General features: G+C 46.1%; 1 protein-coding gene and 1 gene segment (V, D, J or C); both read left to right on the top strand.

Moving 5' to 3' along the window:
• Positions 1-7,223: 7,223 nt before the first annotated feature.
• LOC138664290 (Ig heavy chain C region-like) lies at positions 7,224-14,781 on the top strand. The segment is given in 6 exon segments: positions 7,224-7,284; positions 7,565-8,069; positions 9,780-10,100; positions 12,899-13,261; positions 13,626-13,934; positions 14,315-14,781. Coding segments are annotated over 5 exon segments (1,737 nt in total).
• Positions 11,598-15,853, top strand: part of LOC138664289 (oocyte zinc finger protein XlCOF28-like) — a 105,318-nt gene continuing 101,062 nt past the window's right edge. The window contains exon 1 of the mRNA XM_069750863.1: positions 11,598-11,690. The gene's annotated coding sequence lies outside the window, so the exon portion shown is untranslated. The remainder of the gene's footprint in view (positions 11,691-15,853) is intronic.

The following is a 15,853-nucleotide window of genomic DNA, read 5'->3' on the forward strand; positions in this document are numbered from 1 at the left end:
GTGAAGAAGATGGCCGAATATGCCCCTTCTCCAAAGACTCCTTAATATAGCTCCGCATGGCGGCATGTTCTGGCACAGACAGGTTGAAAAGTCGGCCCTTAGGGAATTTACAACCTGGAATCAAGTCAATAGCACAATCGCAGTCCCTATGCGGTGGAAGGGAACTGGATTTGGGCTCATCGAATACATCCTGGAAATCTGACAAAAACTCAGGAATTTCAGAAGAGGGGGAAGAGGAAATTGACATCAAAGGAACGTGACCATGAACCCCCTGACAACCCCAACTAGTCACAGACATAGATTTCCAATCCAACACTGGATTATGTACCTGTAACCATGGAAAACCTAGCACAATAGCATCATGCAAATTATGCAACACCAGAAAACGACAATCTTCCTGATGGGCTGGCGCCATGCGCATGGTCACCTGTGTCCAAAACTGGGGCTTATTTTTAGCCAAGGGTGTAGCATCAATGCCCCTTAAAGGAATAGGGTTCTGCAAAGGCTGCAAGGGAAAACCACAACCCTTGGCAAACTCAAAGTCCATTAAGTTCAAGGCGGCGCCTGAATCCACAAACGCCATGACAGAAAATGATGACAATGAGCAGATCAAGGACACATAACAATAATTTAGGTTGTACAGTGGTAATTGAACTGGCGATCCTCTTTGTCCGCTTAGGGCAGACAGAAATGACATGAGAAGCGTCGCCACAATAATAACACAACCTATTCTGACGTCTGAAACCTTGTCGTTCCGTTCTAGACAGAATCCTATCACACTGCATAGGCTCAGGAATTTGCTCTGAGGATAACGCCACAGCGCGCACAGTTCTGTGCTCCCGCAAGCCCCGGTCAATCTGAATGGCCAGAGACATAGAATCACTCAGACCGGAAGGCGTGGGAAACCCCACCATAACATCTTTAATGAATTCAGAAAGACCCTTTCTGAAAATTGCCGCCAAAGCATCATTATTCCATTTAGTCAACACCGACCATTTTCTGAATTTCTGACAATACAATTCTGCCGCCTCTTGACCCTGAGACAGGGCCAACAAGGTCTTCTCAGCTTGATCCACAGAATTAGGTTCATCATAGAACAATCCCAAAGCCTGAAAAAAGGAGTCTACATCAAGCAAAGCCGGATTACCAGATTCCAGGGAAAATGCCCAATCCTGCGGGTCGCAGCAAAGAGATGACAATTTTAACCTGCTGAATGGAATCACCGGAGGATCGAGGTCTCAAAGCAAAAAACAGTTTACAGTTGTTTTTAAAACTCAAAAATTTGGACCGGTCACCAAAAAACAAATCAGGAGTAGGAATCTTCGGTTCTAAAGCAGGAGTCTGAACAATATAATCAGAAATACCCTGTACCCTAGCAGCAAGCTGGTCTACACGAGAAGCTAATCCCTGAACATTCATGCTAGCACAAGGCTCTTCAGCCACCCAGAGATAATAATAATAATCTTTATTTATATAGCACCAACATATTCCGCAGTGCTTTACAGTTTAACAGTTTCAAACACAAAAGTCATAAGTAACAACGTTAACAATATAATAATTAAAGCAAAATAAGACGACCCTGCTCGTGAGAGCTTACAATCTACAATGGGGTGGGGGAAAGTACAGGTGTGTATTTACAATGATGTATTTACAATCATAGTCCAGCCATCTTCAGGGGTTGGGTAATAGATGGGGATAGTGAATGGGCTACACACAAACATAAAATGACTTTGATTAGTGAACGTGATAGGCCGCTCTGAACAAATGTGTTTTGAGCGAGCGGCTAAAACTATGCAAATTATGGATGGTCCTAATATCTTGGGGTAGAGCATTCCAGAGGATTGGCGCAGCACGGGAGAAGTCTTGGAGTCGGGAGTGGGAGGTACGGATTAGTGCAGAGGTTAATCGAAAGTCATTTGCAGAGCGCAGTGGTCTGTTAGGCTGATAGACAGAAATGAGGGAGGAGATGTAAGGGGGTGCTGCACTGTGGAGAGCTTTGTGGGTGAGAACCAGTACTTTGAATTGTATCCTGTAATGAATGGGTAGCCAGTGTAACGACTGGCGAAGAGCGGACGCATCCGAGTAACGATTAGCCAGATGGACGACCCTGGCTGCTGCATTAAGGATGGACTGGAGAGGGGAAAGTCGAGTGAGGGGGAGGCCAATTAATAGAGCGTTACAGTAATCCAGGCGGGAGTGGATCAGGGCGACAGTGAGGGTTTTAGCTGTCTCCATGGTGAGAAAAGGGCGGATTCTAGAGATAAAGAGATAAAGAGGGAGGAGAAGACAAAGTAGACTGAAGAAAAAAAAAATGGCTCAAGACCTTTCTTCCCTTCTTCTGAGATGCATTTAACTCAATATTGGCCAGTTTTACTGTTATGATCAGGTGACCTTGGAGCAGCATGAAAACTTTCACTGGAGTAGGTGGTAACTATACTGACCGCAAACCCTGATCTTATCACCGCAACTAGAAGTAGCCGTGGGGTGTGCCTAACAAAACCTAGACACCTCGACACAGCCGGAGGACTAAATACCCCTATAGATGGAAATAGGAATTTCTACCTTGCCTCAGAGCAGAACCCCAAAGGATAGGCAGCCCCCCACAAATATTGACTGTGAGTAGAAGAGGAAAAGACACACGCAGGAAGGAAACAGGGTTAAGCAAATGAGGCACACACTAGCTAAAAAGGAAAGGATAGGACAGGATACTAAGCGGTCAGTATTAAAAATCCTTCCAAAAATATCCACAGCAGAAAATACAAAAACTCCACCATCTAACTAAAGATGTGGAGCGTATATCTGCAACTCCAGAGAATCCAACAAGACTGAGAAAACACTGACACAGTCTAAGCTGGACAAGAGAAAAACAAATGAATAGCACAGAATATAAGCACACTGCATATGTGCCACATAAAAAGAAACAGACACTTATCTTTGCTGAAATGGCAGCTAAGCAGCAGAAGCCAGAAAGTGATCCAACACTTCACAAGAAACATTGACAACTGGCAAGGACTAATGAATCCTGCACACCTAAATATCCCAGTCAGAACTGCAATCAGCAGATACACCTGGCCAGGACTGCGACTCAGAGACAACTGCATTCCCACCTACAACCACTGCAGGGAACCCAAGAGCAGAATTCACAACACTCTAGGGTCAAAAATATCCTGTAAGTTGGGGATCTCATAAAGTTCTAAGAGACCTAGCACATCCCACAATAAGCCCCCACATGAGCTCACCAAGTGGATGTACAGTATGTGGGCCTAACCTAGGGTACCTGCCTATACGGCAAGCTATAGCGCTTACCGAATAAGTTGCAGAGGGAACCCGGATATATGGATCGCTCTGGCTGATCAGCTGTTCGGCTCCGCAGCTGCATGTGTCGCGGCTGTGTGACAGTCACGTGTAATGCAGTGGTAGCACACTTATGCAGAGAGAAGGCAGTGACCCAACAGAGTTTCAATACAAAGTCTCTTTAATGCGGTTACTTCACAGCAATAATGTCGAGTTCACAAAAGTATGCATCATTAAAGTCCAATTCACAGCACTACATAATATACAGTCTCCTCCAGATCGCTGCCGGGCACAAGACAGTCCACCTCCGAGACTAGTTGTCGTGGGAAACTGCAGCATCGTGTTAATGTCTCTTTACTCACAGCTTTCCACAGTACACGATATCCTTCAGTTGACAGTCACTAAGCACGCTAGTCCTCCTCTGACCAGTTACCATGGGTGACTGCATCGCTGTGTACGCTGTGGGTGCCAGGCGTTTCAGCTCCCCTGGCTGCTTGGCTTAGTTTGTCTGTGTTTCCTCACACAGGAGCTCGCTGTCATGATCCCAATGGCAGGGGATCACAAAAGGACAAGCACAAAAAACAAAACAAGCTCTAGGGTGATGGAAACTGAGCTGACCGCGATCCTGAACCTAAACACACAACTAGCTGTAGCCGGGGAACGTGCCTACGATGATTCCTAGACGTCTCGCGCCAGCCGAAGGACTAACTTCCCCTAGAAGAAGAAACACAGACCTCTCTTGCCTCCAGAGAAACACCCCACAGAAATAGCAGCCCCCCACATGTAATGACGGTGAAATGAGAGGAAAGCACATACGTAGTTATGAAAACAGATTCAGCAAAATGAGGCCCGCTAAAGCTAGATAGCAGAGGATACAAAAGTGAACTGCGCGGTCAGCGAAAAACCCTACAAAAAACCATCCTGAAATTACTTGAACTCATGTGCCAACTCATGGAACATGAGGAGTAATATCAGCCCACTAGAGCAACGAGCAAAAAGGAATCACATATCTGCAAGCTGGACTAAGACAAAAATTAAGCAAAACGTGGAACAGGAAAATCAAAAACTTAGCTTGTCCTGAAGATTACAGAAGCGGGAAGCAGAGGTAACAAGACACACTGATTACATTGATAGCCGGCGAGGAAATGACAAGAAAGCCAGGTTAAATAGGAAACTCCCATATCCTGATAGAACAGGTGGACACCAGAGACCGCAGAAAACACAAGTCACCCAGTACCATCTGTAACCACCAGAGGGAGCCCAAAAACAGAATCCACAACACTCACAGAGCCGATTGCTCTGCGCTCTATCATATACTAGACTGATACTGTGATATTGACTCTAACACCGGACCTGACCCTGACACACCCAAACACTTTACTTCAGGGATATTAACAGGGATCTGTGGCCTTCAGCCACATGGAAAACCAGGGCCTGGAATGAAACAGACTGCACAACTACCATCCTGCAGTCTGTTCAAAATACAAAAGACCCAGAGCAGGCTTTCCTTAAAGGGAACCTGTAACCCCCCTCAGGCATTTGTAACTAAAAGAGCCAACTTGTGCAGCACAAATGCTGCATTCTGACAAAGTGGCTCTTTTAGTTATGCTCCCTGCACACGCTGAAATAAAGGTTTATAAAATGTGCCCCCTCATACCCTGAAATCGCCAGGGAGGCAGGTCTTTCCTTCCTAAGCCAGACGCCTCTCAGCCGTCACTCCGGGCTTGTGCGTGCCGGGCGCCGCCTCCTCTTGCTTCATTATCGTCCCTGGCGCCTGCGTTGTAAGTACGAAGGGCAGTGCAACTGCGCATGCCTGAAAAAAAAACTTAATGCGCAGGCGCCGGGGATGATAATGAAGCTAGAGGAGGCGGCGCCCTGCACGCAGAAACCCGGAGTGACGGCTGGGAGGCGTCTGGCTTAGGAAGGAAAGACCTGCCTTCCTGGCGATTTCAGGGTATGAGAGGGCACATTTTATAAATGTTTATTACAGCGTGTGCAGGGAGCATAACTAAAAGAAGCACCTCGTCAGAATGCAGCATTTGTGCTGCACAAGGTGGCTCTTTTAGTTACAAACGCCTGAGGGGGTGACAGGTTCCCTTTAACTCTGCCTTGGACACTAGCATGCCCAAGACTAACACTTATTTTTAGTCTGCATTGCAATCACAGCTACACCTGTGACTGCAATGCACTCTCATGGCCTCCATGCACATCCTGGGGAGCATACACAGCGACCCCTACCTGTGACATTGGTCACTGCCTCACATACGACATGCATAGAAAGCCCAACAAACAGGCTCTCCATGCATGTGTCACACAGCTACGACACATGCCAAATAAGCAGGGACCTGAGCAAATTCACTCAACTCTACTAAAGAGGTCATCATACAGAGTGGGGGCTACTAAGAGGGCCATCATATAGCATGGGGGCTACTAATGTGGCCATCAGAGTGTGGGCTACTAAGGGGGCCCTCATACAGAGTAGAGGTAAAGAGGCCCTTATACAGAGTGAGGACTATTAAGCGGGCCTTCATACATAATAATAATAATAATAATCTTTATTTATATAGCGCCAACATATTCCGCAGCGCTTTACAGTTTAACAGTTTCAAACACAAAAGTCATAAGTAACAACGTTAACAATACAATAATTAAAGCAAAATAAGACGACCCTGCTCGTGAGAGCTTACAATCTACAATGAGGTGGGGGAGATACATTGTCCTGAAGATTACAGGAGATAGGGCCTACTGAGGGGGTCATCATTCAGAGTGGGTACTATTGTAGAGGCCATCATACAGTTTGGTGACTACTGTGGGGGCCATAATATAGTGAAGGGGCTAATGTGGGGCCATTGTACATTGTAGGAGCATGATACAATGTAGAGGCCATCAAACATTATGGAGGCTACTTAGTGCATTGTTACAGAGAGTGGGACTACTAAGGAGGCCTTCGAAGAGAGTTGGGATATTAAAGGAGCCGTCATACAGAGTGCAGGCTAAGCAGACCCTCATACAGAATGGGGCCACAAAAGGGCCAACATACAGCATGGTGGCTACTAAGGGGGTCCCCTCGTATAAAATTGAGGCTACTAAGGGTCCCTTATACAGAGTTGGAGCTATTAAGTAGGCCATCAAACAGAATTGAGGCTACAGAGGTGGTCATCATACATAGTGGGGCTATTAAGGGGGCCATCATGCAGAGAGGGGGCTAATAAGTGCGACACAATAGAGTGAGGTGGCACACCGTGGAAGTATTATACAGTGTTAAGTCCATCAAACAGTGTTGGGGCTACTAAATGGCCATTATACAGCGTGAGGCTACTAATGGGCCATTACACAGTGTGCAGGCATCATAAAGGGTGGGTGCTATTGTAAAGCCCATCATAAAGTGTGGGGGCTACTGTGGATACCGTCATACACTGTGGGGGCTACTGTGGGCCATCATACAATTTGGGGGCATTACACTGTAGGAGAGCTGTAGGGGAATCACGCTGTGTATAGGGATCTATGTGGACATCATACTGTATACAGGGGAGCTGTGGGCCCATTATGCTGTGTATAGAGAGCCGTGTGTGCATTTTACTCTGTATAGGAGAGTTATGGGGACATCATGTGTAGTGGGGGGCAGTGGGGACATCACACTGTGTATAGGTGAACTATGTGGGTGTGCCACTGTAGAGCTTACATGGTGAGGTGCCCAGTCAGAAGTTTTGCAATAGTTACGTCTCTAGGCAGAACCATGCTTTCCTGTTGGGGGCATTGTGTATGGTTCTTATCTATGGGCTGCAGTGTGAGGCTGTGATTACTTATGCATGCCCCTACAGATGTGATCTCCACATATAGTACTGTATACAGTATTGCTGGGGATCCAGGCTGTGCCGCTGCTTCCTGTCTCCTCCCAGGTGAGCAGAGTCCAGGTATGTGAATGCAGGGATACTCCCGAGCAGCTTATGGCGAGGATCGTTGTCCTCGGTGTTCTGTGTGCGCTGACAGGTGTGTATAGAATAGACCTCATGGTGAATCTGGCCGATCCCCTTATGCCACCTGCGGTCATGTCTGTCAGGACCTGGGATAGAGGTGATAGCGACACCCTGTGTCGGACTGGAACGCCAAGGGCCCACCAGTAACATTGATTTTTTTTGGGGGGGCCCACTCTTCACCTGAATACAAATATTACACTGCCGTCATTCACAAATTTACCTATGTAGTTATATAATAATAAACTGGGTAGTTTGGTTAGTGAATGATGAGACGCTGCTTTTTTTCTGTACAGAGTGAATCAAGTGAATTATGGCAAGTACTGCCCATACAGTGGGGTTGGGAGTCCAGTTCTGCACAGCGGCCCACCGGGGGATTCCCCTGTTACCCTATGGGCCAGTCCGAGCCTGGTGACACCTGTAGTAAGAGACACTCTCCTACACATTCCCCTCCAGAATGCCTGGAAGTGACCACGTCTCCCCCGCAGCCTCTGGTCCTGGTGGATGGAGACATTTTACTCCATTGTCACTTCACCTTCCTGGAACCCATTAGAGCTGAAGATGTGGCCGTGAAGTGGACGGTGAAGAGCAGCGGTGATGCGGTGAGGCCGGTGTACACGTTTGATGGTGTTAGAATCAATTCACTGCGACCAGAGAGCTCCATCGATCACCGACTCCTGGAGACGGGCAATGCCTCCTTATACCTGCCCAACCTGACGCTGGAGGATGAAGGCGAGTACACCTGCACTGTGCTAATATCTCCAGAGGTTGGGGAGGCCTCGCTGGTCCTTAGACTCGCAGGTGAGCGTTGGTGGTGCACCAGTCCAAAAAAGGGGTATCCTACTGTCATGCCATCTTTATCTCGATGGAGGGGTTTTAAGATGGAGAGAAAAACTGCTTCCTGGCCTAATATACTGGGCATTTTCAATTTTGCTACATGATTTCAGCACTGAAGCCTGCAGAACTCTGAATGCAGCACTGGAATATACAGTACATTAAAAGGCGCGATTCATTATTGGATTTGCATCTTTTTTATTTAGATTTTTTTGTTTTTCACCTGTTTTTCAATTGGGTTTATGCTTCTCTTAATTTGCACCTTTTTTATGTGTTTGCTTGTTTTTTTAAGTTTATCGTTATGTTATGGAAGGGGTTTGGGCATTCTGAATATTTTCAACTGATTCATGAATTGCCTTTTTTTTTTTTAAGTCACAAAATTTTGACGTAAATGTACTCGGGTCTTCAGCGTGATTTTACATATGTCTGAAATTTGTTACCCAAATACTGTACCATTTAGCGGAAATGCGAAAATAAATGTGCTAAAAAAATACCGCAAAGGAGGGTAATGACAAAAATAAAGAACATTTTTAATTTTGAGCGAGATGCATGAAACATGCGTCATTTTTGAAGAATTTAGTGCAAAAGCATCAAAGAATACCACACAAGAGAAAAAAGACTAATGACTTAAAAAAAAAAAATTTGAAAAGGATTAATTAGGCCTAAGTCTCCCACAATGCCAAAAGTGGCTGATTAGCTCTCAGGTTGCATCTACCCCTCCCATATCACTGCCCTCTTCGTCCATTAAGGTAAAACTGGTAGATGTGAGGGATCAGACAGCCTGAGAGCTAACTGTAGAGCAGATTTATGAATACAGCTCTGGATGTAACTGGAGCATAAGACATGATGTAATTTAAAGGGAATCTGTGAGCAGATTGGTGCTATGTAATCTGAGAGCAGCATGGTGTGGGGGTGGCAGCCCTAATTCTAGCAATGTGTCATTAGGCTGTGTGTTGTTGTTTCAATCCAACCATTGTTTTATCAGCAGGAGATTATCAGTACAGGACTAGGTGTCTCATGCCTCCTAGTCCAACCCCGCCCCCATCACTGGCAGCTTTCTGTCAATAAACAGTGTACACAGAAATCTTCCAATCAGTGGTGTGGGCGGGGTTACACAGGGCTCAGCATTCAAGCTCTGCAGCAGAGAAAACAGGGATTGTATTTCAATGACAGCATCCAGATAAGCAAGTGACACATCGCTGAAATCAGGGTCTCTGCCTGTACATCATGCTGCTTTCAGATTAAATAGCAAAAACTTGCTGACATATTCCCTTTAAACTGGCCACACACATTAGGTTAATGTCGGCTTTACTCATTGATTCTGATGGGACTCACTGATCACCTAACATTTATGGGGGCCTCCCAAATTTCCCTGATGGAAGATGTGGGAGGGGGGGGGGGTGAGAGAAAGATTGGGCAGCTGGATTTCAACATGCCTAGTCCTTTTGTCCTCCGGGGAGATGAGCTGCCGCAAGAAGAGTCTGGCTGCGGTTTATTCCACGATTCCTACTGAAAACACATGCACGCTCAACCGAACTGATCATGCATGTGTGTGGGGGAGGGTGAAGAGGAACAGCGAGTATTTATCTGTATGAAGTCTAATATGTAAGGCCAGCTTCAGGATTGGATATTATATCTAGGTAAAGGTGTAACTTATATTACTGATATTGTGTACAGCGCAGCCCACCATCGGACTGCTCCCGGTGGACCCTCGTGTGACCAGCGGAGAGATGAAGACCTTTATTTGTAAGCTCAGTCATTTCTATCCGCAAGATCTCGATATAAAGTGGATAATGAAGAAGGAGAAAAGAGAGACGGTCCTGACAAAGGACATCTGCTCAGGGGTCCCGTTCCAGGGTAAAAATGGGACCTTCAGTGCCGACAGTCAGGTCTCCATACTGTTTACTGAGGAAGACGATGGCAGCGTGATCGGGTGCGAGGTCAGACACCAGTCATTGCCGCGACCTCTGAGGATAGACACCGCCATTCATCTCACTGGTAAGTGTGACATCATACAGAGATCAGTGCATAGTAGCGAAGTGACAAAACACTGGGCCTATTCTAAGGCCATGTTCACACCATCCTTTTTTTAATGCAGAACCGCCGCGATTTTCCCGCTGCGGGTCCGCAGCTGTTTTCCATGCAGGGTACATTACAATGTACCCTATGGAAAACAGGAACTGCTGTGCCCACATTGCGGAAAATCGCGAAAAAAGCCGCGCTGAATAGCCGCGGTAAAAAAGAAGTACCATGTCACTTCTTTTTGCGGAACTGCAGCGGTTCGGCACCCATAGACCTCCATTGTGAGGTCAAACCCGCAGTAAAACCCGCAGACGAAAAAAATATCTGCGGGTTTTCTGCGGTTTGTGGTGCAGAACCGCTGCAGTGTGGCTGCCCCCCCGTGCCCCAATCCCACCCCCCCATGCTCCGATGCCACCCCCCCTCATCTCCCCCCCTTATACTTACCCGGCCTCCAGGTGTCCGTCCGTCCGTCTTCTCCCTGGGCGTCGCCATCTTGCAAAATGGCGGGCGCATGCGCAGTGCGCCCGCCGAATCTGCCGGCCGGCAGATTCGTTCCAAAGTGCATTTTGATCACTGAGATAGGTTATATCTCAGTGATCAAAATAAAAAAAATAGTAAATGACCCCCCCCCCCTTTGTCACCCCCATAGGTAGGGACAATAAAAAAATAAAGAATTTTTTTTTTTTCCACTTAGGTTAGAATAGGGTTAGGGTTAGGGGTAGGGTTAGGGTATTTTCAGCCATTTTAACCCTAAAAAACTTCCTAGAAAACACACAGACTCTGCATAGAAAACTGCATAAAAAAACGCACTAAAAAAACGCATCAAAAAACGCACCAAAAAAAGGACCTGCATTTTCTGCCAAGAGCTGCGGTTTTTAGTGCAGAAAAAACAGCAGGGAAATCAGGAACGTGTGAACATGGCCTAAAGGGGTTGTCCACTTTTAGGGACAATTTTTTTTTTTACCAAAATGTATGTATTTTGGCTAAAAATCATATTTGCAGTTGGATTTCAGTAAAAATGTGCCTTCTATATCCTCTTTATTGAACTATCTATTGCTGGCTGCAGAATGAGTAAACTGAGAATCCATCAGCGAGTTTGTAAGTCTTTTATCTGTCTTTTGAACTCATTTCATCTGATTTACGACCACAGACCACATCAAAGTTGAATATGCTGGAAACAAAGAGCCAATAAAAGAAAAATGGTGCAATTTTTTTTAATGAACTGAATATCAATAATTATTTTTAGTCCCAAACACATGCATTTGATAAAAAAAAGAATATAATGTCCCCAGAAATCGACAACCAAGCTCAGTGCAGTTTGCCGAATCTTAATCTTTGTGTAACCGTAAGTAAGCGAATCCCTCCAACCAGAAAGCGTAAGGAATCCTAACAGTGTGTAGGATATTTCCCCCGGTAGGGCTGCACTGAGGGGAAGTAACCCTGAGCTCTCTCTGTTGGCAGTGGTGCAGGTTTCGGGCAGGGTGGCGCTCCTCGTCAGTGCGATCCTCCTGATGATGGCGCTCATCGTGGCATCTGTGATTTTATACTGGAAATTTCTGGCTTCAGGTAATTATATTCCTCCGCTCATCTGGGGTTATCTCCGCTATTACTCTCTGTCATCAGCCATTTCAGAAAAGGTAAACACTGTATGTTGGGTGAATGCACCTATTGTTCTCCGTTATCAGCCATTTCAGACCAGGTAGACACTATATGGCAGGTGAGTGCACCTGTTATTCTCTGTTATCAGCCATTTCAGACCAGGTAGATGCTGTAGGGCAGGTGAATAAACCTATTGTTCTCTGTTATCAGCCATTTCGGACCAGGCAGATGCTATAGGGTCAGTGAATGCACCTGTTCTCTGTTATCAGCCATTTCAGACCAGGTAGACACTATAGCGCAGGTGAATAAACCTATTGTTCTCTGTTATCAGCCATTTCAGACCAGGTAGATGCTATAAGGCAGGTGAGTGCACCTATTGTTCTCTGTTATCAGCCATTTCAGACCAGGTAGATGCTATAAGGCAGGTGAGTGCACCTATTGTTCTCTGTTATCAGCCATTTCAGACCAGGTAGATGCTATAAGGCAGGTGAGTGCACCTATTGTTCTCTGTTATCAGCCATTTCAGACCAGGTAGATGCTATAAGGCAGGTGAGTGCACCTATTGTTCTCTGTTATCAGCCATTTCAGACCAGGTAGATGCTATAAGGCAGGTGAGTGCACCTATTGTTCTCTGTTATCAGCCATTTCAGACCAGGTAGATGCTATAAGGCAGGTGAGTGCACCTATTGTTCTCTGTTATCAGCCATTTCAGACCAGGTAGATGCTATAAGGCAGGTGAGTGCACCTATTATTCTCTGTTATCAGCCATTTCAGACCAGGTAGATGCTATAAGGCAGGTGAGTGCACCTATTGTTCTCTGTTATCAGCCATTTCAGACCAGGTAGATGCTATAAGGCAGGTGAGTGCACCTATTGTTCTCTGTTATCAGCCATTTCAGACCAGACAGACTGTGTGACAGGTGAATACACCTATTCTCTTTATCAGCCCTTTCAGGCCAGGCAGATTCTGTATGGCAGGTGACTGCACCTATTGTCCTCTGTTATCAGACATGTCCTCCTGGGGTGGTGCTGATGGTAGAGTTCTTCAATAGGATAAGTGTTTCTTATATGGCTCCGCTCTTGCACTATTGTAACCTCCGCCCATGTAATGTGATGGGTGGTCTGCGGCTGGAGACGGTGTATAATAAATGACTGATCCGTTTTTTTTTCCCCCAGTCACTCCAGAGGTGTCTGCCATTATCCTGCCAGAGCTGATCCTGGCAGATGAGAGGATGGAAGCCATATGTAACATCAATGGCTTCAGGCCTAAAGCAGTGAACATTTGCTGGTACATTGAAAAAAGCGACCAAGGTGTGGGAAGTGGTCTTGGCAAAGATGAGCCCCTGCTTCAGGCCGCGACCGCTCTTACCAGCCACGCACGGCACCCGGAGGTCAGCAAACATGGCAGCCTGTTTAATGCCACCTCCAAGCTGTCATACACCCCATCAGTCCGGGATGACAGCGGCACGCTAGTGTGTGTGGTGCAGCACAAGGCCCTGGGCGCTGCAGCCAGACGGGTGAGCCACGTTAGTGTAGCAGGTAGGTGCGGAGAAGGTCACGTAGTATAATCTCACCCGGGCCTCTGATCAGTGAGACCTGCGGGAACTCTCAGGTTATGTGCACATACTTTTTTTTAGATTTCCACCGTGGCTCCGTGAGCGAAAACACTGGCGTCTTATAAACGCTGTATGCACGTAGCCACTGAGCAAAAAAATCAAAACGTTTTTGAGGAGCTTTCATTTTCAGATTTGGAGGAGACTTTGGAACAGTTTCCACTAGAAAAACTTAACGTGAGCACATTCTTAATAATAAATGATGCCATGTACTGACAGCAAGCAGAGATCTTGAAAATAGCAGCGATAAATTTTAAAAAAATATATATATTTTGTTTTCTTCTGCTTAGCGCGTCCTAAGAAAAGTTACATAACCAGCTGGCCGCAGGACCCCAGGAGAGGGGACAAACTAACCCTGAGCTGCATTGTGGAAAGGTTTTATCCGAAACCAATAGTAGTAACGTGGTTGAGGAACGGCCAAATCCATAGTGGAGCCGCACAATTCGGGCCGTTCCCCTGTGAAAATGATTATTACAGCGTCTGGAGCCAGATAGATCTGATTGTAACTGAGGAGGAGGACGGGGTGATGTATACTTGTCGGATCAGTCACCGAAGCCTGAGTGGCGTAGAGGAGCTGTCCTACGAAATCAACTCGCAAGGTATCAGAATAAGTCAGCGACGTTCTGCTAAGGCCCCTTTCACACATCGGTTTTTTGGCCGTCAGTCACAATCCGTTGGCTCGACGGATCCGTCGTATATTGTGAAAAACTGATGCGACGGATTCGTTTTTTCGACGGATCCGACTAGCGGATCTGGCAAATTGGATTGGAGCATGCTCAGTTAAAAAAAACGGAATCAGTCGCCTGGACAAGTCCATGAGAAAAAAATGGATCCGGTGGCATCAGTCGCCAAATGGATTGCGACTGATAGCAAAAAACTGATGTGTGAAAGGGGCCTAATCTGGATTTATGGGATTATCAGGTGACACAGTACAGTCTATGAAACCACCATTAATAATTTGCACGTTTGCCGTCCCCAGGAACACCGCCGGGGGTGCAGTTTATCTCCGCCGATCCTGTGACTCCCACCATCGGACAAGAACTGCTCCTCAGTTGCAGCATCAGTAACTTCTTTCCCAGGGATATAGTGGTGGACTGGTCAAAAGATGGCATCAAGCTGGACGCAGGTGCCTGTGAATTTCTGTGTGTCACCAACACCAGTGGTGTCCATTCAATGTGGAGTTTCTTGAGGTTTACACCGGCAGCTGAGGACGATGGCTGTGTCTTCACATGTTCAGTGCAGCACACGGCTCTGAGGCACAGAGAGGAGAGGACTTACACCCTGAGCCTCCCGGCAGAAAATCACGGAGTGTAGATTCGTCATTCATTGTTTTGGTTTTTTTACTTACAGACAGCTTTTTTTCGTTTTTAACTTTTGAGATAATAAAGTACCAGACTCTTATTAGCGGAGAGGAACGTGCGACGTCCCTGCTCACCGGCTGCACTGCCAGGAAGTAGACGATGGCTTCTGAGGCCGAAGAGTCCAGCGTTAGCCGGCATTCATACACCGAGAGACAACAAAACTGATACATTTTTGTGCCGTTTATCACAATTTTTGGATGTTTGTATGACGTCTGTAGTGCACTAATAAAATGACTGCGTTCTTGATTTATCATTTTAGCACTTTTTTTTTTTTTAGAGTAAAAGTTTGGACTGTAGGCATTTTTATATTTAAAAATGCCTAAATCATAACAGCACCTGCACACATATGTTTTCGGCTCTGCCCGCAATAAGGCAGAGCATAGTGCGCAGGCGCAAGATGGCGATTTCCCTGAGCAGTGGCAAGATTTTGCCCGGTTGTGTGGATGAAGCAGAAGGCATCATCCACGTCAATTACAGCAGGAGGATGGTTACCAGCTGCCAGGAGGAGGGATGGAGACCGCAGAATCCATGCCCATCAGTCCGGACTGACAGGATTAACATACAGAGCTGGAAAACTTAAAAAGGTTTTTTGGGGGGTATACAGGGGGCGTCAGGGGTTTATATAACCATTGATGGACTGTAGCACAGGCGCTGATTAAGTTCATAGGTTTAGTTGACAACAGGACAAAACTGGTGACAGATTCCCTTCAAGAATGTGAAAGTGGTTTTCATTATGCAGATGTTTTCGCTTATTCATCATTTACGACGTTTCGAAACCTGTCAATTCTTTTTGCGCAGTTTTACTGCAGTGATATTTTAAACTTATTTTTGTGTAGTTGAAGACTAAGTGCTCTATTGGACATCATTCCAGGATATAGTTGATTGCATCTTGGAGCCCACCTCAAATAGAAGTATACGCGCAAAAATTATGTCCAGCAGAGAAAACAGTGACTCCGTCTGCATCATTACAGTCAATGGCACAGTCATCGCATGCGACCAAACCCCATTATCATGGCTTCAGACATAAACCTCTAAAGGAGCCACTGACCTTAGGCCTAAATGCAACGTGAACCCATCCTAACAAGCATCATTTTAAAGCTTGTCGAAATTATCTTGCTGATTTTTACTCTGTTATCTTTAACCCCTTGCCGACGTTG

Source organism: Ranitomeya imitator, chromosome 2, assembly GCF_032444005.1.
Source record: "Ranitomeya imitator isolate aRanImi1 chromosome 2, aRanImi1.pri, whole genome shotgun sequence".
Taxonomy (NCBI): Eukaryota; Metazoa; Chordata; class Amphibia; order Anura; family Dendrobatidae; genus Ranitomeya; species Ranitomeya imitator.